The sequence below is a fragment of the Excalfactoria chinensis genome, chromosome 8 (assembly GCF_039878825.1).
Source record: "Excalfactoria chinensis isolate bCotChi1 chromosome 8, bCotChi1.hap2, whole genome shotgun sequence".
Taxonomy (NCBI): domain Eukaryota; kingdom Metazoa; phylum Chordata; class Aves; order Galliformes; family Phasianidae; genus Excalfactoria; species Excalfactoria chinensis.
In genome coordinates, this window is record NC_092832.1 from 24,664,390 (window position 1) to 24,691,235 (window position 26,846).

The 26,846-nt window shown below is 44.5% G+C and overlaps 3 protein-coding genes across 14 annotated transcripts in view; 1 reads left to right on the forward strand and 2 right to left on the reverse strand.

Annotated features, from left to right (window-relative positions):
* Positions 1-30: 30 nt before the first annotated feature.
* FGGY (FGGY carbohydrate kinase domain containing) overlaps positions 31-26,846 on the forward strand; it is a 273,209-nt gene continuing 246,393 nt past the window's right edge. For 3 of the 12 annotated variants that reach the window (XM_072343860.1, XM_072343858.1, XM_072343857.1), the window contains exon 1: positions 23,642-23,782. In XM_072343860.1, the coding sequence (XP_072199961.1) occupies positions 23,778-23,782 (5 nt within the window). In that variant the 5' untranslated portion in view covers positions 23,642-23,777. Of the gene's footprint in view, positions 132-23,641; positions 23,783-26,846 lie in introns of those variants that run through there. The other 9 variants (XM_072343867.1, XM_072343865.1, XM_072343872.1 and 6 more) reach the window with 6 other exon arrangements.
* Positions 1,875-4,248, reverse strand: LOC140255816 (CARD- and ANK-domain containing inflammasome adapter protein-like). Its single transcript, XM_072343719.1, has one exon. The coding sequence runs from the start codon at positions 4,176-4,178 to the stop codon at positions 1,875-1,877; it is 2,304 nt and encodes a 767-aa protein (XP_072199820.1). The 5' UTR covers positions 4,179-4,248.
* JUN (Jun proto-oncogene, AP-1 transcription factor subunit) lies at positions 21,605-23,570 on the reverse strand. Its single transcript, XM_072343875.1, has one exon. The coding sequence runs from the start codon at positions 23,227-23,229 to the stop codon at positions 22,285-22,287; it is 945 nt and encodes a 314-aa protein (XP_072199976.1). The 5' UTR covers positions 23,230-23,570; the 3' UTR covers positions 21,605-22,284.

The following is a 26,846-nucleotide window of genomic DNA, read 5'->3' on the forward strand; positions in this document are numbered from 1 at the left end:
TCGCGAGACGAGGCAGAAGAGAGACTCTTTGCGCGTGCTCAGTTGGTGGCGCGCGCAAGCGCGACAGCCAGAGGTGAAGCCGCGCCCTGAGGAGATGCCGGATGGAGGCGGAGAGATGGAGATGGCGTCGGGTAGGCGGGGCGGGGAGAGGGCAGCTGGGGACAGATGGGGGTGAGGTGGGGGGTAACGGCTGGGTTGCGGTGTGGGGAGAGAGAGGAGGTGAAGAGTGGGCCTCGACGGGGCGGGAGCGGGCTTGGCGTGCTCGGGGCTGCAGCCGGCTGTGTGAGGGGGGCGGAGTGCTCTGAGGAGAAGCTCTGCAGATGAGAGATAACGGCCCCAGCGGGGGTTCACGTGGGGTGTTGGAAACGTTGCTTATAGAAAGAGCGATCAAGGCCTGGCACGGCTGCTGGGGGTGGTGGGGTCACTGAGGGGTGTGGGCCGTGGGCTGGGGTTGGACTGCGTGATCTGAGAGGGCTTTTCCAGCCTTAGTGATAATGTGATTCTGTGAAGGTGTGATGAGAGCCTGGAGGTTGGTCTTCACAGGCCCATGGTGTGCGGACTGAGTATTTCAGTGCACGCTGGTGTAGCTGTGGGGTTTGTTAGCCTTGTCCTGTGTAGTTCCAACCACAGGTATTGCTGTGGAAGATGACAGTGTCAGAGTGCTGTGCTGCCTTATTTGAGGTGCGCTGTGATACGGAGTTAGAAATCACAGTTTTATTCCTCTATGGTTTTAAATCTGCGTCACATTTCATGAGAGGTATTTGGTTCCCCATGATGATTGGGCTCCTAATTACGTTGTGAGGGGAAGTGAGAATGATGAGGGTTGATTATCATTGTGGAAGAAATGATTACCACCAACTCAAGAGAGTGTTTCTGTTTCAAGAGGTGACGATACAAGTGCATTGCTTTGTGCCACAAACTCTGATGCAGTCTTTTTATTCCGGATGCCTTTGTGCCAGAATCACTTCGGAAGTGAAATGATTGAACAGGCTGTTTTCATGATCTCTACTTACAAATGCAAGAAGTGGCAGAATGAGGGATAGAAAAGGAATGAAATGATTCTCAGCAAGAATGGCGTTGCATTGACACAGCTGCACAGGGAGTGCTGGGGTCACCAGCCCTGGAGGTGATCCAGAACTGTGGGGATGTGGTACTGAGGGATTTGGGGGGGGGCGATGTTGGGCTTGGTGGCCTTAAAGGTCTTTTCCAGCCTCTGTGATTCCACACAGATCAATTTTTATAGTTCCAGGTTATGTTAATGCCATGTGACAGGGTATCATACAGGGTTGTCTAAACACGGTACAGCCTGATACTGAATGCTAGTGTAGCCCTGCTTCTCTCCTCTGTTCAGGTGCAGCTGTGGAATAGGCTGGCTCAGCTCCCACATCCAGCCTGGAGCAGACGTGTGTGGCTGGGCTAGAAGGGAGGGCAGGGCAATCTGTCAGCAGTGCTTTGCAGTTAGTTCTGCCTGAGCTAAACATGACTGAACTGCAGCGTTATCAGCTCCAGCATCTCTATGCTCTATATCCTTGAGGATACAAATGCCTCCGTGTTCATAATAGATGGCTAGTTAAGAATGTGGTGTTTAACTAAGCTATCCGTGCAGACTTAAGTCGTGATTTATACTACAGGAGCTCATACACAGTACATTTAAGATTGCCACTTTTTAGATTCCAACTATGAGGTTCATGGGAAAAAGCGATGTGTAATCGGTGCTCCAAAGTTTAATGCTACATTTAAGATCCTGTTTTCCATGGTCCCTGCTGATTACTGACTTAATTTGCCTGTTCTCCACCACACAGAGCCATAGCATTACCCAAATGATATCGAACAATAATTCTTCCTTTAAATTTAGAAATGCTTGCTTTATGTGTTTATTTTGTCATCAACATTTTCCTCTTCAGGAGAGTGACAATTTGAGCCTGATTCTCTGTTTTGTTCCATTCTGCTACTTGCAGTGGGGTCTTTTTGAGGCTATTGGCTGCTTGTAGATTGGCTTTTTCTCCTTGTGACCAGTTTATGAGAGAATTTACAGCATTTAAGTGACCGGCCTTGCAAGCACAGTGCAATGGGGTATCCTTATTGCTGTCTAAGGCATTAATGGCTGCCCCGTAACTCAGTAATAGGTTTATCAAGTCACTGTGCCCATATTCAGCTGCAATATGCAATGCAGTCTTTCTCCAAATATTTCTGTCATCAATATTCTTATTTTTCCCTGATGTCAGAAGGATTTTTACAACCTCTGTGTTTCCTTTGATGGCTGCGTAGTGCATGGGAGTACATCCATCCATGTCCTTAACTCCAAGTCTTCCTTTTTTAGCTAGCAGAACTTGAGCAATACTGAGATGACCTCTCAGAGCTGCAGCGTGCAAGGGTGTCTTTTTCTCCTTGTCTTGCGCATTGGGGTCAGCATTAGCATTCAGAAGCATCTCTACCATTATTTTGTCTCCCCTTTCAGAAGCAAAATGTAAAGGTGATTTTGACTGCTTATCCTTTGCATTAACATCGGCTTTGTGGTGCAACAGCTGTTTGGCAACATCAGCATGACCTCTTTGACTTGCAGTATGCAAGGGAGTAACAAACTCTTTAGTGACAGCATTGATTTTGGCTCCAGCACCGACTAACGGGCCAACTAATGCTCCATTGTTGTGCAGTGCAGCAATATGGAGTGGGGTTTCATCGGCCTCATTGGTCACATTGGCTTCCATCCCTTTGTGCAGGAGCAGATTGGTGATGGAGGCAGCCCCAGCCCGAACTGCCAGGTGCAAAGCTGTGTCTGAAGCGGGGGTCTTTATTCCCAAGTTAGCTCCCTTTTCAATTAGAACTTCTGCACATTCAGCCTTGCCTGTTTCACAGGCCAGGAGTAGAGGAGTGTACTGCATTTCATTGTAGGCATTTATATCTGTACCTCTGTCAGCTAAAGCTGCTACTATACCATGCAGATTTTTCTGCACAGCTTTAAAAAGAGCTGATTCCATTATGTGTGATGGCAAATCTTTACAATATTCTAGCAGTGTTTTGAAGATGGATGGGTGGTTGCTGTTAAAGGCTCTTTCGGCCATGTTGGAATCAATGCTGGCTCCAGCTTCCAAGAGTACTTTTGCAGTGTTTTCAAAGCCCTGAGAAACAGCATAACTGAGAGCAGTCTGTCCTCTCTCATCCTTCCCATCAGTGGAGGCTCCACACTTTAAAAGCATTTTTGCCAGACTGCTTTCATCTTTCAGAGCTGCCATGTGCAAAAAATGGTGCTGGTTCCTGTTGCTTCTCGCTTCTTTTCTCAGGAACATCTTCAATATGTGACTGTGGTTGTTCTGTGCAGCCAGATGAAGTGGTGTCTTGCCTTCTTTATCCAAACTGTACATGTGAGCACCACGGCGGAGAAGCAGTTTGGCTGCATCACTATGGCCTTTCTCAGCAGCCCTGTGCAGAGGTGTTCTCCCTTTCTGGTCCATCACATCCAGCTTGGCACCTTTACTGATCAAATATTCCATTATGCTTAGATGCCCCTGAGAGGCTGCAACATGCAGAAGGGTTTCATCTGAAGAGTTTAGTGCATTAATATCATTATCTTTCAGTGTTTTCTCTAAGTCCGAAAGATAGCCCTTAGCAGCTGTGTCAAAGATGTCAATATCAGGACGTTCTCTATGTTTTGCTGCTCCTGAAAGCCGAGTTTCTTTTCCTTTCTTCTTAGTAGCCCCTTCTTGTCCTTTTCTTCTAGGACTCTCTCTTTCTTCTCGGTACTGTTCACAGCTCTTTTCAAACCAAACTTTGTCTCTTTCAAGTAAATACCCTATCAGTTGTCTTCTGGCATCTCTGACGCTTTCATTTACTTCGCTGACATATTTTCTCATCTTATTATAAAGTTTTGGCTCCACTTGCTTTAAACATGGATAGAAAAAGAGTCTGCAGGCTCGTTCACCTTGGGAAATCAGGATGTCTACGACTCGAGAGTTCTTTCCTGTTCGCGTCCTGTAGAAACTCATAACTATCCTTTTTTCTGGGGGAAAAATGCCATTGTCTATGAGGCAGCTCAGAAGGCGGTCAGGGTCATTAATGCCTTCTATTAGTTCTTCTCTTTTAGTTCTTAGGACTTCTATTGCATATGGATTGGTAAATAGGCTGGTGGAATGCATGCTCACCTTGATAAGCAAGAAGAGAACGGAACTATTGTTTAACATCAAAAGTGAAATACGAAGTACCGAAGTTGGATCACATCACTGCCTGTATTCTTTTTGATAGAACTCTCAATCAGCAATCATTGTAGTTCAATAATACATCTTTAAAGAGTGAGAAAGAAATCACAACTTACCTTCACTTCTGGTAGTAGTCCCTCGATGTTCTCTGCTCTTCCTTAGCAACAAGTGAGGCTCAATAACAAAACAAATATGTAAGGATATTCCAGTTGGAAGACTTCTAGACTTTTTAATGCAAAGTTGAGGAGAGGAAAAAAAAACAAACACTTTTGTGAAGCTGATATTTGAATAGCAGGTATTGGTCCATCTGGTTCCTTTGGGCCAAGCTGTTCTTTGTGGGTTCCCAGTTGTCCAGGCTTTTAGACCTGACAAGAGAAAATGCACAGCATGGTTACTGTTGCTGTGTTTGCATGCTTGTGTGGTGTTAAATGAAGGAGTACTCTTTGCCAGAGCTGTAGTGAAAACTCTGTCATGTAATGAAATAAAACCATGAAGATCCAGATAAAAATGAACTGTACAGGGCAGCTCTGACTGTAAAAAGTGTTCCAGGCTTTCCAGGATGAGTTACAACTTCGGTCTGTGAGCTGTATTTAACTTTAAGGCTGTCATTCTTGTGTCTGCTGTCAGTCCAGAGCGTAATAATACCATGAGGTGGATCAAGGTATGTACAAAACTTTCAAAGTATAATTAAATGAGGCTTCCAATCAGTATGTGTAGTCTTCAGTGTGAGCGCAGGACCTTTGAATCTAGCTGAAATTAATTTATTGGTCTCAAAATTCCTCACAGGGAGGAGGAAATATAATAATAACCACCTATTTGGAATGCAATTGAGAGAGAAAATGAGCTGGCAGTTCCACAGGAGCTGAGTGGTTGGGACTGGATGCCCTTTAAGGTCCCTCCAACCCAAGCCACTGTAGGCAAATGAGCTGATAGCTTCAACTTATTTCAGCAAATCGGCCATTTTGCCATCTGTCTCTTTCTTCCCTGCCTTTTCTATTGCATCCTGCTACCTCTGCGTGTATTTTCTTTAAGAGCGGGCATAGTGTGACTGATGAGATTTGTAAATTTTTATGAGTTGACTTTATAAGCTGCACTGCAAAACTTATTCTATTTCATAAGCCAGATTGCAAAACTTATTCTATTTTATTTTTTTTTTCTTCTTTTTATGAGAAAGATTTATAGAAGAAATAACCAGGAAAGGCAAGACTTTTAATATAAGTTTTGAAAGCCAGCCAGTTACCGAGTCAGCAAATTGGATGGCCAATTTAAAAGCCCAATAATTCCTGTGAAATGCAAAGAGGGGCGCTGCCCCAGGGATGGGTAAACTTTTGTCATTTAGTTAATCACTGTTAGCACATAACATAGAAAAGCGTGGTCTGAACTGTGTTCCTAAATCTGCTAATGACTCAGTCTGTGAGCAGCAAATTATTTAGTCTCCAGATCTGACTCATCAAAGCACTTCAGATATATCCATGTCTTGAGTAAAGTAATAGGCCTTACTTAAAGTTTGCTCGGACTGGGTTTTTATGTCTTCATTGTTATTGTTCTGATGCAAAATAGAGGTAGCGATGCCCGATGGCACTCATAGGTAAGTTTTGAGTTCTATCGATGGGCAGTGATGTGTGTAAGCAGTATCACTAACAAAGCTGTCACACACAAAAATGTGTAACTCCTGAAAAAGAATTAAAGCATCAACTGTGATATTCCTTAAGAATCTATTCGTATGGCAGTGATTTCCTGATGTGCAGGAACTGTGCTAATAAACCAGCGAGCATTAAAGGTGCAGTACCCCTAACCGGCCATGGGGAGGGACAGCGGAGCACTGTGCGTGTGCAACGTCTATTTAGAGCCAGTGTGAGACTTTGCTTTTAGAGCACAGAATGCAGCCAATTAATATGCAAATCATAGTCTTCAAATCGTAATTATGGATATGGTTTTTAAAAGTTCTTTGTGTGGAGGTGACACGAGGAAATTCTCTGTTAAAACAAGGATCGCGTTCAGAAGAAAATGTTGGAAGCTTGTTGTATAGATAAATAAGAGATTAATAACTGGCTATTTGAAGTTCGCTTTTTGTTTATACCTTTAAAACTTATTAACTCTGCTTATTTGGCATATAAGTGTTTTAGAGAAAGGAAATATATTAAAGTTCCATATCTCTGCTCCTTTAATTAAGTGCATGAGACTGTATATGTCTAGTGGTGACAGAGTGGTGAGGTCCTGGAACAGGCTGCCCAGGGAGGCTGTGGATACCCTGACACTGGAGGCCAGGTTGGATGGGGCCCTGGGCAACCTGATCTAGTCTGTGTGGAAGTTTGGTGGCCCTGCAAGGCAGGGGGGTTGGAGCTTCATGATCCTTGAGGTCCCTTCCAACATGGGCCATTCTGTGATTGTGTGATTCTGTGATATGTATAACATTACCAGGAAGATCTTCATTAAAAGTCTGAATGGCAAAATTTCTTATTCTTTGCCATTCTCTATTAACTTTTACACTTATTTGATATCTGAGAGGCATGAGGAGGTTTGTTTTTTTTCCTTGCTAAGTACTTCATGGGTCAGTTTTCCTTTTGCTGGCATCTTTAGCTCTGCATATCCAAGGGCTGTTCCTTATTAGGTTATTCTAAAAACAAGAGGAAATGATGAACATTGCTTCTGTCTTCTTTGTAATACAGAACTTTTTAGGGTCTTTATATTCAGAGTCATGGGGACATAGCAGATGAACATATATGCATTGAGAAAACTTTGTTTTACTCCAGGAGGACATGGAATAAAACTCACATTGGTACTGATGCAGGTTCTGCTTCCTCAGTGTCGCTGGGGAAGCTCCATGCTGTAGGTATGCTGATTGTGTACTGTCAAGATCCCTGCAGTGAGCAGACTGTCATGAGAGAAGGGCTGAAATCCTTTGCATAACACATTTAAGCTTTCGTGTCATTGTCAAATGCAGAAATAATGCTCTGTGAGTATATGGCTACATAGAAAACCCACTGTTTAAATAGATCTACGTGTACTTTGTGGGAGGATGCCAGCTGAGAACAACGTGATTGTTTAAAGCAGGCCTGAAAAAGAGCAGGTGATGCTACTGATAGGAAAGATCTGCGGTTATGCCTCTGCTGGGTGAATTTCCATTGGGGAGCATCAAGTACCTGCTTTAACCCTGCTGTGGCTGCTCTGAGGAACGCGGCTCAAGCCACTTTGTTCATACCCAGAGTCCCAGGTTTGCCGCTTACATGTGTCCTTGGGCAAATCACTTCATCTCTGCTCCCTGTTTACACAAGCATTAAAATAGGAAATTTTTTTCTCCCTCACAGACATGTCCTGTGTGTTTATTAACGGTGGTGCAGCGCTTTGAAGTTACGGAGGGCTTTGAAGTTTTGGTCCTTTGAAGTATTGTTTTCTGACTTCTCAAAGATGAACGTTTATTTCTTAAATTAACACGCGCCTGTGTTTTCGAGCTTATTTTATAGTGCTATGTCATCATCAAGCATACATTTAATTTTCTTTATTTTAATTTCTCAAAGATGAAAGCAACCAAAAGTACACCTTGCATATTGTTTAATTGCTACCTGGGATGCAGCTGTCTGGGCCTGAGGATCCTGCAGAGGTCAGCCTTTCCCCAGCCAGCACTGGGAGCCTGCCGCTGCGCTCACTGCCTTCTGCTGAAACTCAACGACTGCCAGTGACTGCTTGTATTCCCCAGGGCATTTTCTTGATAAAATGGATGGAAAGCCAAACATTAATATCATGGGTTTCACTCACTGTGATATTTTTATATTTCCCAACGTGGAGTTTGATTTCATTTAAGACGGTTGTTTGCAGTAATGCCAGCTGCTTATTGGAAACATATCTTTGCTGTAAAATAACCTGTTTCCAAGAGACAGTAAAGCCAACATCGTTATCTGAACACCGTGAGGGGTAGGAAATATATCAGGGTAATCAAGGCATCATCACTAATAAACACGGCTCGGGAATAAAGCTTTGTTTTGGATAATCAGAAATGTAAGTGTGACCTGGCTGGTTGAGGTTGAACTATATTTAGGCATAGTCAGACAGAGAAGCAGCAGCGTTAGAAGTATTTTTGGTGATGATTAGAGTGTACTTGACTTATTATAACACTGGAAGAGAAGTTGACTAGTCAGAATGTCTGCAAGAGAAACAAAGCTTACTTCTTCGTTTTGCATAAAGAGTAACTGCAGTGAATTAGGGAAGTCCAAAGGGGAGCTCTGGCACTGAGCAATCTGGTTTGTCTTTAGTCAGGTTTCTGTCAAGAGTAGACTGGGAGACTTGGGGCCTTCCTGGTGCTGGGAAGTCTCTGCACTGGCAGGGATTTAAAGAAGTATTCCATAGGGCATTGCCACAGAGTGGCACGGAGAGCATGCATGCCAGCTGGGGCCTCCTGGAGGGAGGGGAAAGCTGATCCGTCTAGCCTCGTGTTTTGCACCTCAGCCTGGCACACTGGGCTCCCCTCTTATCTCCTGCGCAGCTCACACACTGCCTCCCTGTGCCAGGTCCTGTCCTTAAAGAGCTGCCTCGCAGAGAGCACATGTCCCTTGCCTTGTCCAATAGTCGTGGATGCCTCCAAGGTACTAAATAATAATACAACAGCAGATATAATAACTTAATTTCCAATACAAGGCACAAATGCTATCCTAGCACTGTACTGTTTCCTCAAGTGTAAACAGGTGAAGATTGTGTTAAGTGCTGCATCTCTGCAATAAAAACGTTCTTTTTCTGAAGATTCTTTTCTGCAGTTCCAGTCCTGGGGCGACTGTAAGAGAGCAGTACACATCAGTAATGTGCCTGTGATGGCTTTACATGCTGACAGGGCAGTCTGTGGGTCCAGACTGAACATGAGGCTTAATATGCATAAATCATCCAAAGTGAGAACTAGGATTGGTTTCCTTGTTCAGTGTGAATTAGTGAAGTTTCAGAAGAGTGACCAAATAACCTACAAGGCTTTTTTTTTTTTTTTACTGTTCAGGTTTTGAATAATCAGATGTAGGCATTTTTCCATAACGTTGCATGGAATTCTTTGCCAGGTAGTTTTCCAAGAAGCTGCATAGGAGAAACAGGAAAATTGTTATTGATGATAGGATGAAATTTGCATAATGCAAAGATCATAAGAGAAAGATGATCCTTCTTTGGTCTGGTGAATATCGCTAGTAGCGTGCTTCTATAGGTACTTATTCTACAGAAATCTTTACCGTCACAATCTTTATTGAGATTAGAAACTCACTGCATTAGAAAGCATTTATGGAAAGTTGTTATGCAAATCATTAACACTAAACGTACGCGATGTAAAAGCATTATGTTACTAAATGCTGAGGCATCTTCAGGGATCAGCAAACTGGCTTTCTTCTTTATTTTTTTTCAAAACAGGCAGATTTTATTACATTCTAAACAAGTCTCTGTGGTTTTGAGTTGGGAACACACACTTAGGCAGTGAAATCTCACAGAAGGAAATGCTTTGTGAATGTTCTTTAGCTGCCCCCCATAGGTGTGGGGCTGCTCCCAGAAGGTGCCTATGGCAGTGCCCCCACATCTCCCCCAGAAGGCAGCTGTGTGCAAGCAGAGCATTGCTTGTACCCACTATAGAATGCTGTAGAGATTAATGGAGGCTAATGTGACTTTGAAGGGAAATAATGTTTTGCTACATCGTAAAGCAGTTTTAATTGCTGTTATTTATTAAGTTATTACAGTTAGATGTCAGGCATCAGACACAGCACAGACGTGTACTTAAACAATGTCTTGCCAATGAAGACTCCCTGTGCACACGTAGAAATTTTACTCTCTCTGAGGAATCCATTTATGTATATAAATTGTATTTCTTATGTCAACAGAATTTTCAAATCCATTTGTTTTAGTTCCAGAATTCTTGTTTTTCTTAAATGAGACGAAATAGAAAACCTTTGAATTAAGCATGGAAAACCAACTCAACATTTTTTTTTTTATTCTGTTAAGAAAAACTCTTTCATAATTACTGTGTAAAAAAGGCAGTGCATCTTCTGAGTTAGTGAGGGTAAGTTGGACGTTGTGGTAATAACACCACCAGTAGGAAAAAGCTACTGCTGAGAGCAGGTAGCAGGGACTGGCGGATCTGCTGTTCCCCCTTCAAGCTGCTTGAAGGCAACTGGAACACCTGGACCTAGAGAAGCTGCCTTGCATCTTTTGCTTCTTCTACCTTGAAAATGGCTCCTATATTCCCTGATCTCCAAGTTATTCACTGTGAATCCTGTTGGTCACTGTCTTGTCTTTCATATATTTTCAATCCAGAATTCTATATTTAGAGAGATATTAAGTTGATATCAGTCATTTCATGTCAAAAGGCTAAAATAGCTTTTGTTTAAATTCTACTTAATAGCCATTATATCTACTACCATTAGATCTTCACTATTCTATCTAAATCTATCTGTAGCAATATTCTGGTTTTTGGACAACTCACATTATTCACGGGGCTTGGTACACGTCTTTTGAAATCATTTTTCCCCTTTTTTGTATTTTCTGGAAATAAAACATGTACATATATACAAACCATTTCCATATATTTTTTTCCTTCTCTTTTTTCCCCATTTACCCTTACTATGATTCAATTACACCCTGTCCTGGTCAACCAGTAAGAATCATATTGTTTTTTTCTGTGTGTTTATGCTTGTTGTACATCAAAACGAAGTATAGCAGTGCTATCAAGTCACTGCCGTATTTTGTTTCTTCCTTATTAGTGTTTTAATTTCCACAATGCTGCAGTTTGGTGGGCAGCTTGTGTTCTGTTTCACACTATTTCTCATTGGTAGGGAGTTTTCAGAGGCAGAGTCGATTCTTTCACGTTATCTCCTCTCTCCACTTCTGACAGCTTCCCCTGTCCTTCATGTGATCCCTCTGGCTTTGACTGACTGTGTTGGTTCCCAGCCCATCTGTGTCTCCTTGGATGCCAGCGTCTGTATTCTTAGCTCCAGTTCAGAAAGTAAGTCTGTATTTAACTACAGAGAGGTGCATGAGCATAGGGTCGGTTTGAGTCCCAAGAGCTTTAGTAAAACATGAACAGTTCTTCTCTTTTGAATTCAGAACTATGCTTAAACATGAAGGGACTCATTACTGCATTGACTCAGGACCTCAACCTTCCTCCTGTCTGCTTCCATGAGAAACACTCTTGCTGATTTGGGTAGCTCCCTAAATCACAAAAGCCTGACAACTCCTCCAGATTCATGGTGTTTGCTTCCCTTGGCATAGCCCATAACATCCTTCTCTGTTCAGCTGCACCTGTGATATTCTGGCAGCGCTCTTTGTTCCCAAGCCATTATGTCTTCCTACTCAAATTTCCATTCAAAGCGTGATTCATCCAGCAGGGGAAAGGCATGACCGAGCTGCCCCCTCAGTTTCCATCGTTTCGCAAATCATACACAGTCTCATCTGAAGCAGAGCTTTCATTTCAGACATCTCTCTTCTCATTCCTTAAACTACATATTCCTATAGTGCCCGCTGTGAGCACAGAAATGTTTGCTGTACCAATAGGCTTCCTTAAATCTAGCTTTGATCCCAAGAGCAATGGAGTCATATCAGCACGGATTTTCTTTCCTCTAGGAATTGCTTTTTTTTTCACAGCAGATGATTATATGTGGTGTTGTTACCTGTGCCAGAGCTACTCTGGACAAAGCATAAGCTTGACTCATTATGCCAGCATCCTTCTTTGTTATTTTAATAATAGCTTTCATGCAGTTAATGTTTGGTTCTAATGGCCAGCTGGAGAAAATTGCACACCTCTACCAAAAGCCTCCACAAGAGCTGCTTACTCTTCAATCATTCTTTCTAATACTTCTGTTGTTTTCCATTTTCCCCTGTGCTACTTTCCTCTTATTCCTTTGAACACTGTATTAAATCTTTTTAAAGGTTCCTCTTCCACCAGTTTTCTTCTGTCATCAAATCTGCCTGTTTACAACTTCTGCCTCCTTTACTGTGAAGTAGAAGCGTTCCCTATTTGAAAAAGGGTTTTTGATTGTTTGTTTATTTGTTTGCTCTTATTCTCTTACCTAAAGAGCCATTCTGGGCTTATGGGACTCTCAGGGATAAAGCTGGGACTCCTGCCAGCTGACATAGCTGTTGCTAAAGTGGTATCTAGAGCCATTGTAGCCTACCTGTAGGTCTGTTTTCTGCTGTCATGGTTCCCAGTGAAGCAAACCCTTTGGCTCAATGTGCTTATACTGTAATATACAAAGAACAGTAGCATTTCCTCTGGGGATTTTAAAATCCTCAGATTGAGGAACAAAGAGTGATTTCTAGGAAGTTCTTGCACAGTGAAGTAGCTGCAGTGTGAGAAGAGATGAATAGTCAACCTTATTTCTACCTTGCATCATAAGAACAGGGAAAGCTTAATTTCAACTAAGTGTTAATATAGTACTGTGCAAATAGGATCAAGTGTCATTCAGAAATGAAAGAAGGGACATTGTTGTGACAGCTCAACCTATATTAATTTAACGCTTAATTCAATAAAATACTACTATTTAAAATTTATCTGAGGTAAAATATTTATCAGCGCTTACAAGAGAATTCAGAACAAACTTTCTGGAGACTCCACAAAATCTGTTCGCTAGAGATACTGGCGAATGGAGGTGTTTTCAGTTGGGACCTGTGTTCTTTACAACAGGTTGCAGTACTGCTGCCTCAGTACGACTTTCAGTTTTGCAAGGATTGGCACCAAACCCACCAGAATAGTAGTTTGCTCCCCCCTTCCCCTCTGTTACTCACTGGCATAATTTCCATCCAACAAAGCTTATCAAAAATAAGGAAGGAAAAGTCCTTCCTGTACAAGCTTCCTGTGGATCCCATCCAGATAGAAGGGACTTGTGTAAAGGCTTGGCAGGCAGTCCCAGCATATGCCACTTAGTGACTTCCTTTTCTTCTGCTGCCATTCCATGTACGGAGAATGAATCTGAAAATCAGAGTAATTTTCATTCATTTTCAAATATGAAATTTTAAATGGTAAATTTCCTATCTGTATAACGCCCACATTTCCAATTAAAAGTTTTGAATGCTGACAGCATTAGTCATAGGAAATCCTGTATGAACATCCAGCACTGAAGTTGGACCTTCCCCTGGATCACACCATAGAAGGAGTTGACAGGAAAACATTGTTACTTTTAAGTGCTCCATTTGTTTTAACCCTTTATAGACCATCTGGTAGAACAGAGGTGTTCTGGATTTATTTATTTATTTATTTATTTATTTTTCTGGAGCCCATTTCCTGTTTTCTTGTGCTCACAATAGAATTGGAAATCTATGTATTTCAATGCTATTTTTTGTTCCGTATTTTAATAATATTCCGGTAGGATTTGATAGATGTGTACATATATGTATACAGCTCTCCCACCCCCAATGCTCTTCAGTGTATGGTATTCAGAAGGAAATAAATATGCTTTAGAATATTCTACTGGGTATCAGGGAACCTGCTTCTAATAGCAGGGTGTACGATTTCTTTATAATTGCATATATACAATTCATCATCATATCAATATCTGACATAAAATATGATATGCAGTGTAAGTATTTTAAAATGGTTGGTGCAAGGTTTGTTTTCACAGAAGCCCAGTAAGACAAACAGACTCTGCTGGTTGACCCTTTACTTTTCACAGCCCTCTGCCTCTGGGCCAGAACTTCAGTACCAACACATGTTACAGATTAAGGAACAGGCTTACACCGTGATGCTGGAAGGACAAATATATTGACTGTCACACTGTCAGCTTCAAGCAAAGTATGTAGTTCAATGAGCTAAAAAAGGGGCAGCATCCCTTAGTAAATTAAACCATAACGTGGACAAGACATGAAAGAACAAATGCAGCTACGTTGCACGGCATCATCTTCACGTTACCTGAGTGAACCAAATGTGATGGTTTCTTTGCCTTCATTTAAAAGAAGCCATCCCACAATGGCTGTTAAATCTCCTGAAAAAAAACAAAACGATTCCAGTTTTCATTTTCACTGAGTGGGAAAATCCCACACATGTTGAGTTATTGTGTAACAGCTGGCTTCAATTAAGAATCCAGGCTTCACGTTCTGGGATTCCTCTCTGAAGTATCAAATAATACCAACATTCAAGATTAGGATGGGGCTCCTGACATTGGGTATGGCAAATGAACTTAAAGAATCAGGTTTTTTGTAGTGCTGAGAAGCCGTTCATAGTACTCCAGTTTTAGATCAAAGTATAGCAATGTTTAAACATAGCTTAATATATTTTAATTAATGAATCCAAATATATTTTAGTGTATAATCATTTATAGGCTTTAGAGTAAGCAAATACTGATGACTGACGAAGAAATGAAAAGGTATGAAAGTACTCAGTATTATTGAGCTTTACTTCTGTTCTGACTCTTCTCATTAATTTAAACAGCCTTTAATGTATTTGGGGATTTCATCACTATACACTCTCAGTTTTTGTTGTGCAGGTGAAAGTGACCATTTTGCTGGCTACCTGGTGATCTTCTGTTTGTTTTAACTTCTTACAGTGATACTGTCTGACATTATATCAGCTCAACCTTAGAAAGAGTGAGAAATGCTTCTATTTTTGTGTGTTAATTGCTTGATCTTGATTGTTCCTGTTTCTGTGCAGTGGTACAGGACAAGGAGCTTTATTACATCTTAGTGCCATTTGATCACTACCGCTATTACAGAAGTTAGACTCTCCTAAAGAGGCAGGAAAAGGACAAGGATAGCAATAGTATGCTGCTCACAGGTTGACGGGCCTGCACTTCTGTGGCTGCACTGCACAGTGCACTCCCAAAGGGGATAACATTAGCTTTGCCTACTTAGATCAGACTGTGGACCTGTCAAAACACTTATAACTAAATTTCAGGAGAGAATGTCATAAGAAAGACTAAAGAAAATCAGGCATTACAGTTCCTAAACTGAGATGCTTATGTTCTTAATTTGCAACAGATTTGGGGAAGGAGATCTTTCTAACAGAAAAAGAGTAACTGCGTAACATCTTCCATTCCCTGAGCTCATTACGTTATTCCTTTTGTCATTTTGTTTTGTCACTGTTACCTTTTGGAATTCAATTGGAGAAGTAACTGCCTTTGCAAGTAGATACCATGCTGAGAGTAAGAGCATTCCATTAACCCAGATGCCACGTCCAGCCCACAGACACGTAACCGTGGAAGAAAGAACAATTGACATTAAGCTAAAAAGCAAGCCTTTCTCATATTGCCAGTCTGGCATTTCCTGTGCAGTGAAAAACACAGAAGCAATTTCTGCATGTAAGAATGATAAACAGTGAACAGAGGGGGCCGGGGAAATAGCTTGTAACAAGTTTTGGGTGTGCTGATATATTTTGTATGTAAATTCAAAACAGACGTGGAAGCCAACATGTGTAGCATGTGCAAGGAATTCCATTTATAAGACTTAGAATAATAACCTCACTGCCCTCTTAAACAATTTTAAATATATATGCATAAAGTTAGTCATCTCACAAGAAGCAGTTTCATAAGCAGGTATACTAAAGGACTCAGTTCTCAAGTCAAGTTAATGGGTGCATGAAAATTGTTCTCTGTGAAAGTCAAACCATGTTTTATAGCTTTATCCATATGGGAAGTTGAACTTGTTTAACCAAAAGTGTGAATGAAAATTAAGTTATAAAACTGGTGCAAGATTTGCTTGGGCATTTTTGCAGTATAATGGAAGTTGGGAAGAATGAATGTAAGAGTTCCGTCTCAGTCTCTGATAGTTTGGAGATTTGCCAGTGATCTGTTTCTCAACACAAGAAGGGAATCTGATTTTTGAAACATGTCTTCTTCCTGGTATTTATCAGTGGTCTGATTTCCAGAACTGCCATTTCTACCCAGCAGCTTTTGGATCTATGATAGTTTTTGGTCACTCGTTGCTTTGGGGGAAAAAAGAACCAAACCAGTCAACTTCATCGTTACTTTTGCAAAAGTACATGGAAATAAAAGCTGTGTGTAGTTGTGAAGCTCAGTCAGGTGTGCATCCCTAAATACGGCACCTTTAGCTGTACTGGGGAGGGCACAAGTGGCAAATATAATCCACAAGTCTCTAACCAAGCTGAAATATGACCAGCCCAGCTGCATCTGCATAGCTGAATGGTGGTCTCTTTTTCACAGCCCTGAGAACCAATGTAGTGGGAAGTTAGATAAAGATGTACTGCTTCCTGCAGGGCTGCACTGGAAAGATATGGGTTAGAAAATCTCTGCTTAAAGGAGAAGGAAACTGGACAAAGACCACTGAATTCTGTTTATTTTCTGTCATTTAAAGGAAACTTTGCTGTTAACTTGCCAAGGGCTTGCTCTGGTCACCGATCTTGTTGCAGGCTAACTGTAAACTCTTGTGCTGTCAGTCCCAAAGTCAGCCATGCTTCATGTATAGCTTTGTATAGCTTGTTGGTTTTGCTTCTGTGAATAAAAGCACTTTGTTAAATAACTGGAATATTCATGTTTAGAAATGGTCTCGTTCAGTCAGAAAACAAGGAGAACTGGCAAGCTGAATGACAGCAGATCCAAACAAGAGATGCATTTGGCCTTGAGAATTTCAGTTCCTTTTCTCCCCCTTAGGTATTTGGGTCAGACTGTGTGTGATTATTTAGTGTGATAAGGATCATATCTTGACTGAGGCCCAGACATACCAAGGGAGGGCTTGTAATGAATCTTGTTGATTACTTCTTGCAAGGAGCTTTGAACAGTTAATGTTTAGGGATACCTTGCTGTTTGTATAGGGGGAAATGGTGTACTGTTGGTGCATGATGCAGTAGAATAACATTTTGTTTACGGAAATTCATTCATCACTAACACGTGATGGTTATGAACTTTTCTGCTCAGTAGAAGGAAAGGCCTCCTTTTTCTAATCAGGTAAATCAGACCCAGGTTTCGTCCTATCTGACCAGATGCCTTTCAGTTAAAGAAGCAGAGCAGCTCACATCTCTGAAGATGTATACACTTTTCTGTTATGTCCAAACAGAGCTCATGATGTCTCCTAACCTAGAAGACTCACTGTCAGAAGCTAAACAATAAATCCTGACCCGTAAGTGTTTTGGATTTGTTTCAAGAGGAACTTTCCTTATTTCACTTCTGAAGGTAAAAACAAAACAACAATCAGAGTTTGCGTAGGGAGAGCAGCAGCTTGCAGTCTTTTCTGGCTGCTACACAAGAGCTCCTTGCTGCAAGCCTCCTTGCAGTGTGTTCCTGCACTGCTTGCTTGTGAGCTCCATCTGCTGGAACTGCGTCCCATTTCCCACATCTTTGGTATTATTATGCTGCCAGGTTTCACAGGAATCCTTTTAAATTTGAAAGAGAATAGAGGTCAGTTTGGAGGAGTTTCTAGCAATTTTTTATGGAATTAACATAGAAATTGCCTGGAGAATTCAAGGCTCAAAACACAAAATTACTGCTGTTGCTCCATAGCTAAGAAAGTCATTATTGCTCTCAATATTTAGTTAACTTTTTCAGAAGTTTTTCCCCCTTTGCATCTCTTTACTAGTTTGGAATATTTAAGGATGGAAGGAACCTAGTTTGATTTATGAAGTTCCATCGTTCCTTAACAAAAACGTACTGCATGAAATTGGAAAAGAGGGCCCAGGTGTGCAGCAATAATCAGAGGCTATCATGGTAACTTAGGTGATGACTTTTTACAAGTTCTCTTTGTAAGAAGCACCGGCTCTGCTCAGAGAATTTATTCTGATGTTGATGTCAGCAATAATACGTACGTGCGGAATTGGGATGGCCTCCACCCTCGGGTGCAGGCAGTGCTGTTGGCACTGTGTGCAGCTTGAAGAAACAAGCCCATCTCTGGAATGATCACCTTCCCACAATGCAACCCACCTCCCTTTTCCTTTTCTTCAGTTAGAACATCAATGCCGTCTTCCCTCTCCGTGTCCCATTGCTAATGTTAATAAGATGTATTCTGTTTCATAACGGATTTATGTGTACAGTAATTTCAAAGATGATTCCTCCATCTGTTCATTACCAGTATTTTGCATTCACTTGTGTTGTTTGCAACTTTTTTTTTCTTTTTAAATAGAGCAAACTTTGCTTGAACTGGCTTTAGGGTTTTAGTTTCTACTTGTTGCTAAATCTACACTGTTATACCTGTCTTGGGGCTAGGAAGGAAGAGATGAAAAGCAGAGAAGACATTCACTTGGTATTAAAGAGAAATGCTTTAGTTTTTCAGTCCTGCCATGTGCTTCTGGTCATGGGGCACCTCGCTCCATGGTGTAACTACTCCAGGATGCCCAAGCTTGCTCCAGCCTGAGCCGGTCCACCCGCCTCCGCAGGCTGCTCAGTAACGCTGCCCAGCTAATAAACCTGGAGCCTGGGTCAGGTTATTCAGTGGGCAGAGTGCTGTGCTGATCCAGCTGGACACACCTTCCAGTTTTGCTGCTGGTTCAGGCTTCACGCTGCACTGTGCAGCCTCTGCATGTGCTGCATGGTGCTAGATAAGTGAAGTAAGCCTGCTGTACAACTAACCTGGCTGCCTGCAAATTAGATTCTTTGCTTCCTTTGCAGTTGGGAGGATAAGATCATTAGTGCATATGCAGCGATGTACTTTATTGAAAGGCTTATTTACTTTTTCAGAAAGCAATTATCTTAATGGGTTCCTTAGGCTTCTGCATGGGACAAAACTGTCAGTCAAGTTTCCACACAGGTTTAGAGGAATAGCGTCTGTATATCATGACAGGTTCCTATAGAATAAAAGAAACTGTGGCATCTCATCTTCATCCTTAAGTGGGTACACACTACCTGAATGCATGCTGGGGCTGAAGTGCTGTGTTTTGAGGTCGAAGTTTTTGACCTGCAGAGAACTGAGCAACTCAAGGATGAAGGACTATGTCAATGACTGCTACAATGTCCTGAGATTAAAACTGGCTGCCACATTACTCTTTTCCACTAGAGTAAGTTGGATGGCTACGATTATTTCTGTAGTGACTAGTACTTTGGATTTAGGATTATGCAGTCCTCTTTGCAGCTCCCTTCAGTTCATGGGATAGAAGTGTGAGAAGTTGGTTGTTTTTGTACAGACCCAAGTTCTAATTAATATTTCTGTAACCCAAACATGTTGTTCTGATTAGAGGCTCTTTGCCTAGGCATTTCGGCATACCCTGCCCTGTTTGAAACCCTGCCTTTTTCTGACTTCACTTCCTGAATCCGTTGACAGCACTCACAGCCAAACAAAATACATGCTCACAATGCTGTTATTTGCAAAATATTCCCTTGTGAGTACAGCTGGGGCAACAAAAAGTGTTTCTAAATCTCAAAGAAAATGGACTTTTCCTTATAGAAGTAAGGCACACAAAGCATTGGGCAATTTTAATCACAAGTTAAGTAGGTGTTAAAACTTTGCATTTCACCACATATAAATGCGTGCACGTCTTTCATTACAATCAGGCTTATTGATCACCAAGTGATCTGGTAATACACTAAGAGTGCTGAGCATTAATCTATTGTGAAGGGTACCAGACAGAGACGGGCTCACATCCCACCATGCTGTTTACAAAACAGACGGAGGTGGAGGTAATATCAACTTACTCTGTCCCATGTCAGGCTCGATCCTCGAATGAGACGTGGGATATAAGAAAGGATTTGTGCTACATCCCCCCCTTTTCTCCTTGTGAACCTGTGTGACTGGCACTGAACGCCACGCCGCCTCCTGGGCTGGGCCTGGGCAGGTAACTCAGACTGAACCAGCACTGCTGGTACTCAGGAACTTTTCTTTTTGCCAGTGCTTCAGAATGTGGAACTGGAGAGAGAAAACTTTGAACGGCAGTGCTAAATGTCTGTGTGCATGTATTAGGATAGGGTGGAGCAGACTGTCACTCAGCTGTGTTTAATTAACATAGTATTTTATATAATGTATTTATTTTTTGCGTAATTAGGTGATTAAGCAAAATGCTTGCTAGTAACATCTATTCCATAACCCAGCACTATGGAGAGTTAAACAGGCACCTTTGCAGGTAATTAATCTCCTTGCCCTGCTTATTTTGCTAGTTGGCACTTGCTTAAATCCCTGTAAAACCACACCCAGCAGTGCTGTGTATTATCCCTCTGCTGTCTGTTCCTACATATGGTCAAAATCAACTTACCTTCCGGGTTGCTGACATCAGCAAAATGTGCTCTTGGCAAACTCCAGTATCCTCCTAGTAACCCTTTGTTTGGTTGGTGTTGTTACAAGAGTATTCCTCTGACAGCAGCAAACAGCATCTAAACAGTGCCGGCCTCCACGATTGGATTACGATGTAGGATTCTGCCACAATATCACATTTTACACATCGAGACAACCCTTCATTAATTAACTCCATACAATTTGGGCAGGGAAAAAATAAAAGAAAGATAAGTTCTGTGCTTCCTGTGATGAACTGATCTTTGGATGCACATCAGTTGGAAGTTTCAGGGTATCGCTATGCTGACATAAGTGGTCTGCTCTTGTCATTCTGTGATGCGACCTTACACATAAACTTCTACCTTTTTTTCCTTTAAAATATGGATCAGGACTGTCTACAAACTTACTGATGTTACTGCACTAGTAGTTACTCTGTAATAGTTTCTGCTTCTTGCTGTTTGGCCATCGGCATCAAACAGAACATCTGCTCTCCCCTCATACATGTAGCTATTGAAGAGAATGAATTGGGTGCCACATGTTGAGAAGTGTGGCATCAGAATCATATCAAAATCATTCCCCCCACCAGTAGAGTGGCATGTCTCCAAGGTAGATGTTTACATTGTTGTGCTAAGAAACAAGATTATATTAAAAAGACAGGGGAAGTGCCAGAAGAGTTGCTCTCATGTCTTTTCACTTCCTGCTACGTTGTTTTCCCAGTTTTCCTATTGCTAAAGAGTTCAGAACCTGCAGTAACAGCCAAAAGGATTTCAAAGATAAAAAGTTGGTTTTTTCCACTGACAACAGCATTTTCACAGCTATTAACAAGGGTCACCTCTTACTGCAGAGAGTGCACAGGAACCAAGGTGAATATTTCTACTTTTGAAGTCTAGAGCACTTTTGTTCAAAAGGAAAGCAAACAGCCCCTTGCCTGATCCTGCTTGAGGGCATTGGCTTAATAAAAAGCATGCAAGAGCACAAGCAGCCAGTTACAAGTGCAAAGCAGTTTCACACGCCGCTTTCTACCATCTGTAGAGCCTGCCTAAAGCCCAAGTCAGCTGCCCCAGCAGGGCCACTACAATACACAAGCACTCCTCTCAGGTTAAGGTTAGTAACTGTAACTCGCAGACAACTCAAAAAGTTCTGTTTGTTCAATGCTCAGGATCCCGTTCCCCCCGTCTCCTCCTCACACGTTCTCCAGGACATGCCTGCACTTACAGAGCGAGTTGAACATAATCCCTGCCCTTTAGAGTTCAGCATTAAGGGCATTTTCCTAACTCACGTACTAGCAAAAATAATAATAATAAAAAAAAAGTGTGAGGAGGAAATGCATTTTAAGTATTTTATTTTTTTTAAATATAATAGAACCTTCTAGATTTTTTTTTTCCAGAAACAGAAACATTAAAAAAATTATACTTTATTACAAATGGTAAACTCAGAGTGCTAAAAAAAAGCCTCTTATTTACAAACAATACTGGGCAGTACCCAAATAAACAACATAAAAATAACTTACAAAGTCATGAAGTAGTTTATTGACATTAATCAACTTTCATAAAATAAAATAAAAAAGGATATGTACATACACGATTTACTTGAAGGCAGGCAGAACAGTTCTTGGGTGTTTATCAGCCTCCCACAAACCTCCCTCCCGCTTTTTGTTTTGTTTTTTTTTTTCTTAAGGAATACTACATGAAGCAATCTACAGTTTCTATTGCAGTTTAACCTTTAATACTGAATGATCATCGAATGTTAGGTCCATGCAGGTCTTGGTCAATGTTAAACGAAGATCTGTCGCCTCATGGGAGCAGGAACAGCACTCCTCGGAGCGGTGCCGGCTGCTTCACCAACTCAAGCTGAAGGCTCTCCAGTCTTTGCACACATGTGCTTTGCAGCACGCAGGCAGGACTCACAGCCTCTCAGCTTTTACCGTGAGCTTTACGCGTCCGCCGCTTTTGGTTTGTTGTTTAGTTATACCACAACATCACAGTTCCTATTTAAGTCAGTCTCTTCAAAACGTTTGCAACTGTTGTGTTAGCATTAGCTGGCACCCGCTGTTGACATGGTTCATGACCTTCTGCTTAAGCTGTGCAACCTGTTCTCTGAGCATGTTGGCAGTGGATGCCAGCTCTGAGTTCTGGGCTTTCAAAGTTTTCACTTTTTCTTCCAACCTGGCAATCCTTTCCAACTTCCTTTTCCGGCATTTGGACGCCGCAATTCTGTTTCTCATGCGTTTTCTCTCGGCTTTGATTCTCTCCTGCGACTCCATGTCAATAGGGGACAGGGGAGGGGTTTCCCCCGGCATTTCAGGTACAGTCTGAGGCTCTTCTTTCAGAGCCTGAAGCCTGGGATGCTGCACGGGCATCTGGGGGTTTATGTGATGCTGCGGTGCGTAGCCCATGCCGTTGGCGTTGTAGTTGGGTGCGGAATTGAGCGCGTTGGGGTTGAAGTTGCTGAGATTGGCGTACACCGGCGGCTCGCTGTGCAAACTCGTGTTGAAGCTGCCGCCGCCGGCCATGGAGGACACAGGTGCCATGCCACCACTAACAGGTTGCGCCGCCGAGGTGACGCTGGGCAGCGTGTTCTGGTTGTGCAGTTCCGCCAGCGCTCTCACGAAGCCTTCGGCAAACCCCTCTTGCTCGTCGGTAACGTTCTTGGGGCAGAGGAACTGCGTCGGGGTCGGCGTGGTGGTGATTAACCCGTTGCTGGACTGGATGATGAGCCGCTCCAGCTCCGGGGAGGCCAGCTTCAGCAGCCCCACGTCGGGGGAGGTGAGGATGTCGGCGTTCTTGTTCCGCAGGTGCGGCTTCAGGCTGCTGGCCGGGTCGGACAGGTTCAGCGTCATGCTCTGCTTCAGCACCTTGGCGTTATTATATCCATAGCCGCCGCTCTCCGGCGGCGCGAAGCTGGCGTTCAGGGCATCCTCGTAGAAAGTAGGCTCCATCTTTGCACTCATAGAACAGAGCCCGCGAAGTGGCGCCGGGAGCCGCGGCAGCGCGCTGGAGCGTCCCGCCCGCCGCCCCACTCCGCTCCCGGCCGCGCGGGTTGGGGGGGAAAAAGAGTGCGCCGGAGCCTTACTTCTCGCCGGGACGCCGCCGCTCCTCCCGGCGCGGGCCGGGCCCGCCGGGCCTACGCTGTGCTTCCCGGGCCGCCTCGCCGCGCTCTGCCGCCGCCGGGCCGGGCCGCGCCGCTCCTGCCGCCGCGAGTACTTCCCGGCTCCGCGCTGCCGCTCGGCCCTGCCCGCTCTGGCGGCTGAGTCGCGCTGCCGCCCGTCCGTCCGCCCGCCCCGCGCTCTGAGCCCGCTCGCGGCGTGCAGCCCTTCACTTATCAGCGACCGGGAGCCCGCTAAAAATAGCCCATGATGTCACCCCGCGGGCTCCCCATTGGCTGCCGCCGCCTCTCCCGGGGGAGGCGGGCCGCTGGCCCGGCCCGGTGCATAGCAGCCGGTCGCCATGGCCACCCCGCCCCTAGAAGCTTCTCAGCGCCGGCGCGGGGCCTTGTGGGATGAGGTAATGCTGGCGGCGGCCCGGGGCATTGTGGGCTGACGTATTGTTTTTGAATATCTGGTTACCGCGTCCCGAGCGAGAGCGGGGTTGGCCGCCGCCGGCGCCTCCTCAACGGCCGCGTACCAACCGCCCGCTGCCGGGCCGGGGTGCGACGCTGCCGCCCCGCGCCGCCGCCGCCCTCGGGCCGCGTCCCCTGCGCCCCCCGCCCGTGCGTTGCGTTCCGCGCTCGGGGCCGAGGTGCGGCGTGCGGCGGGGCGGGCCGCGATCTTCTGTTCCGCGGCGCGTTTCGTCCCGCCGCCTCCGCCCCCCCCCCCGGCCCCGGCGGTGGTACGGCCCTGAAGGTGGCGCTCCGGGGGAGCCCTCACGTGATTTCCCCACCTCGCTGCCACCGCCGCTTCCAGGCAGGGCCGGGGGGAGTTGCGGCGCTCCGGGGCGGGCGCGCAGCGCCGCGGGGCCGCCCCCGCCCCGCACGGGGGCCCAGCGCCGGGCGGGCGTGCTTGGGGCGGCGGCGACTCGGCCTCGCCTCCTCCCGTCCCGGGGAGCCCCGGCGGGCGGGGAGGGACGGCCCGGCTCCCCTCGGCCCCGCCTTCCCTCAGCCGCTGCGGTGAGCGGTGTGTGCGTTCCCAGGGTCGGGAGCTCCCCAAAGTATCAGAGGGGAAAAAGCTGACAGGGAGGAACCTGGTTCAGGACGGGTTTTCTTAAAGTTGTCTTCCCGGGGAAGGGGGCGGCTTCCCGGTTGTAGAGCGCTGTGCTGCTATTAGTGCGTGAGCGCAGTTTGGCTGGCTGGGGCGGGAGGACGGCGGTGGATGGAGGGATCCGGCCGGGGAGGGAGGTTTGTGCTGCTCCACAGCGACGGGGGACGCGTCCGGAGCAGCTCGACTCAGCTCAGCTGATAGAGCTGCCCGCGCCGTGCGGCCGGGACGGGAACACGGGGGCAACAAGTGCTGCGGCTGTTGCTTCGCTGCTGGGTTCCTACGAAGCTGACAAACTTAAGTCTAGGTTTGAAAATGCACTTTAAAATAATTCAGTGCTATTTTTTTCTAGGCGTAATAACATAATGAGCAGTTACAGTATAGGAGGGAACAATGTAATAAACAGAAACGAAAAGAGCTGTGAATTAAAAGTGAACGTCTGAATGCACTGATGGATGGAAGTTACTGCTCCTTTTTTATAGACTCATCTCCCGGTCCTCCCTGCTGTGCACACCTGGCTGCACTCAGTGTGTCCATTTCACCCATGTGCTCGTGTGCTGGAATCACAGCCAATACCTGCATCTGTGGAGCTTTGTGCCAACAGTCTGTGGCATGAAGTACAGTTGGCCCACGAATGTGGGCCTTAGTGTGTGCTGCAGGTGTGTGCACAGCCTTCACGTAGGCAATGAGCGCCTGTGTGCAGGTAATTCAGGCTGCCCAGATGCCTCTTTAGCTCCAGCAGCAGTTACTGCATGTGTATAGGAAAGTCTCTGAAAGTCGTCTGTGTTTGAAGCAGCTACCTGGCTCCATCCTAAGCTTTACACACAAGATAAATAGAGGCCAGAGCCCGACTCCTGGCACAGCAGTTGAGGGACACTGAGCAAAACTGGCAGATGGCAGGCTCAGAATGAATGAGGGAAATTGCTTTGCAGAGCTGTTTGCTGTGGAACACCTTGGCAAAGAGGGTGCTGTGCAAAAGGAAGGATTTAAAAGTGATTAGATGAAGTCACAGGAGAGAAATCTCTCAAGGGCTATTGAGTGCAGTGAATCTCTGGCTCTGGAAATTCCAAAGCTGCAAATGATTTGTCTGGGAGAGCATCCCAGGGCAAAACTGCTGCGTGCGTGCCCTGGTTCCGTGTGCCTCAGGTATCCAGTCTTGGCGACTGTGGGGTGTCTCGTTGGGGCCATCCTGGTGCTCTTGCTGTGCCCGCACTCCCACTTAGTCTGTAAATGATCCGGCTCTGTTGTGTCAGCATACCATTCTGAGACATGTAAAGGGCTTGTCTATGCAGAGAAGAAATTCTGGAGAAAGGGAAGACGTGAATTTTAAGCGTTTTGCTGGAGGTTTTTCTTTTCAAATGATTTTTAAACTGAAAGGTTTTTATGCGTGTGGTTTTTGTTGCGTAGGAAGCCGTTACAAGACTTTTGCTTTAGTCAGTTTTCTGTATAAACAAATAACCCTGACAAAGGTTGTTCCAATTAACTGTTGACATATTTAATTTGTCAGAGTGTTGTCCTTTTGTTTCTTCTGCACATCTGTTTTATCCTAGAAAGCCGCATTCAGTCTGCATATCAGGGAGCATGGTCGGTGTAGCTTTAACCACTCCGGCCTGGTAAGCGGTCCCTTACAGCCTGTCCACATCAGCCCCACCTGTGTGCATGCAGGATTTTCATTGGCCTCAGTGAATGTTGGATTGGGCTGGAGATATTCGCTCAAAGTCATTTCGTTTCTTTGTTCTTTTTTTATCCCCAGCCCATTTTAGTTCTTTTTTTACTTCCTTCCTTTTACAAAGGTGCAGTTTAGGACTAGACATTCCAGTTTGCCAGAGACGTGTTGCTACTGAGGCCCATAGCTATGGGGGACACCCATCAGTCCACTCATTATGTTAATTACTGCTCACTTAAAGGTTACCTGGTCGAGGCTGGTAATAGACAGCCAACTTGCCCATAAAGGTTGTGCGTAGCAGGAGAGCTCTGAAACCCAAGACCAACGCTCTTTGCTGCTCCGAGGGGATTTCAGCGTTCTGATCCCAGCAGGGGATGAGTGCCAAGCGGGTGCTTGGCCATGGGCTGGGATCTCAGCTCTCAGCACAGAGCTGGGCTCCCACCTGAGTCATTGAGTGCTGCTCAGCGGGAACGGCCTGGTGCGTGCAGCCACAGCAGTCCTCCATGGCCGGCAGCTGAGGGGCTGGGAGCTTGGGGCTGTGCTCTGGTCTATTAAGCAGCTATTACTTGAGGGTTTTCCCCTCTTTCTTGATGTCCTTAAGCAAATACTCCTTAAGTAGAACAAAAACACCGTCCCATTTATAAACCATGGCCATTTACATGTCCCAATAAACTAACTTGTGGGTAGAGACTGGAAATTAGCTGCATAT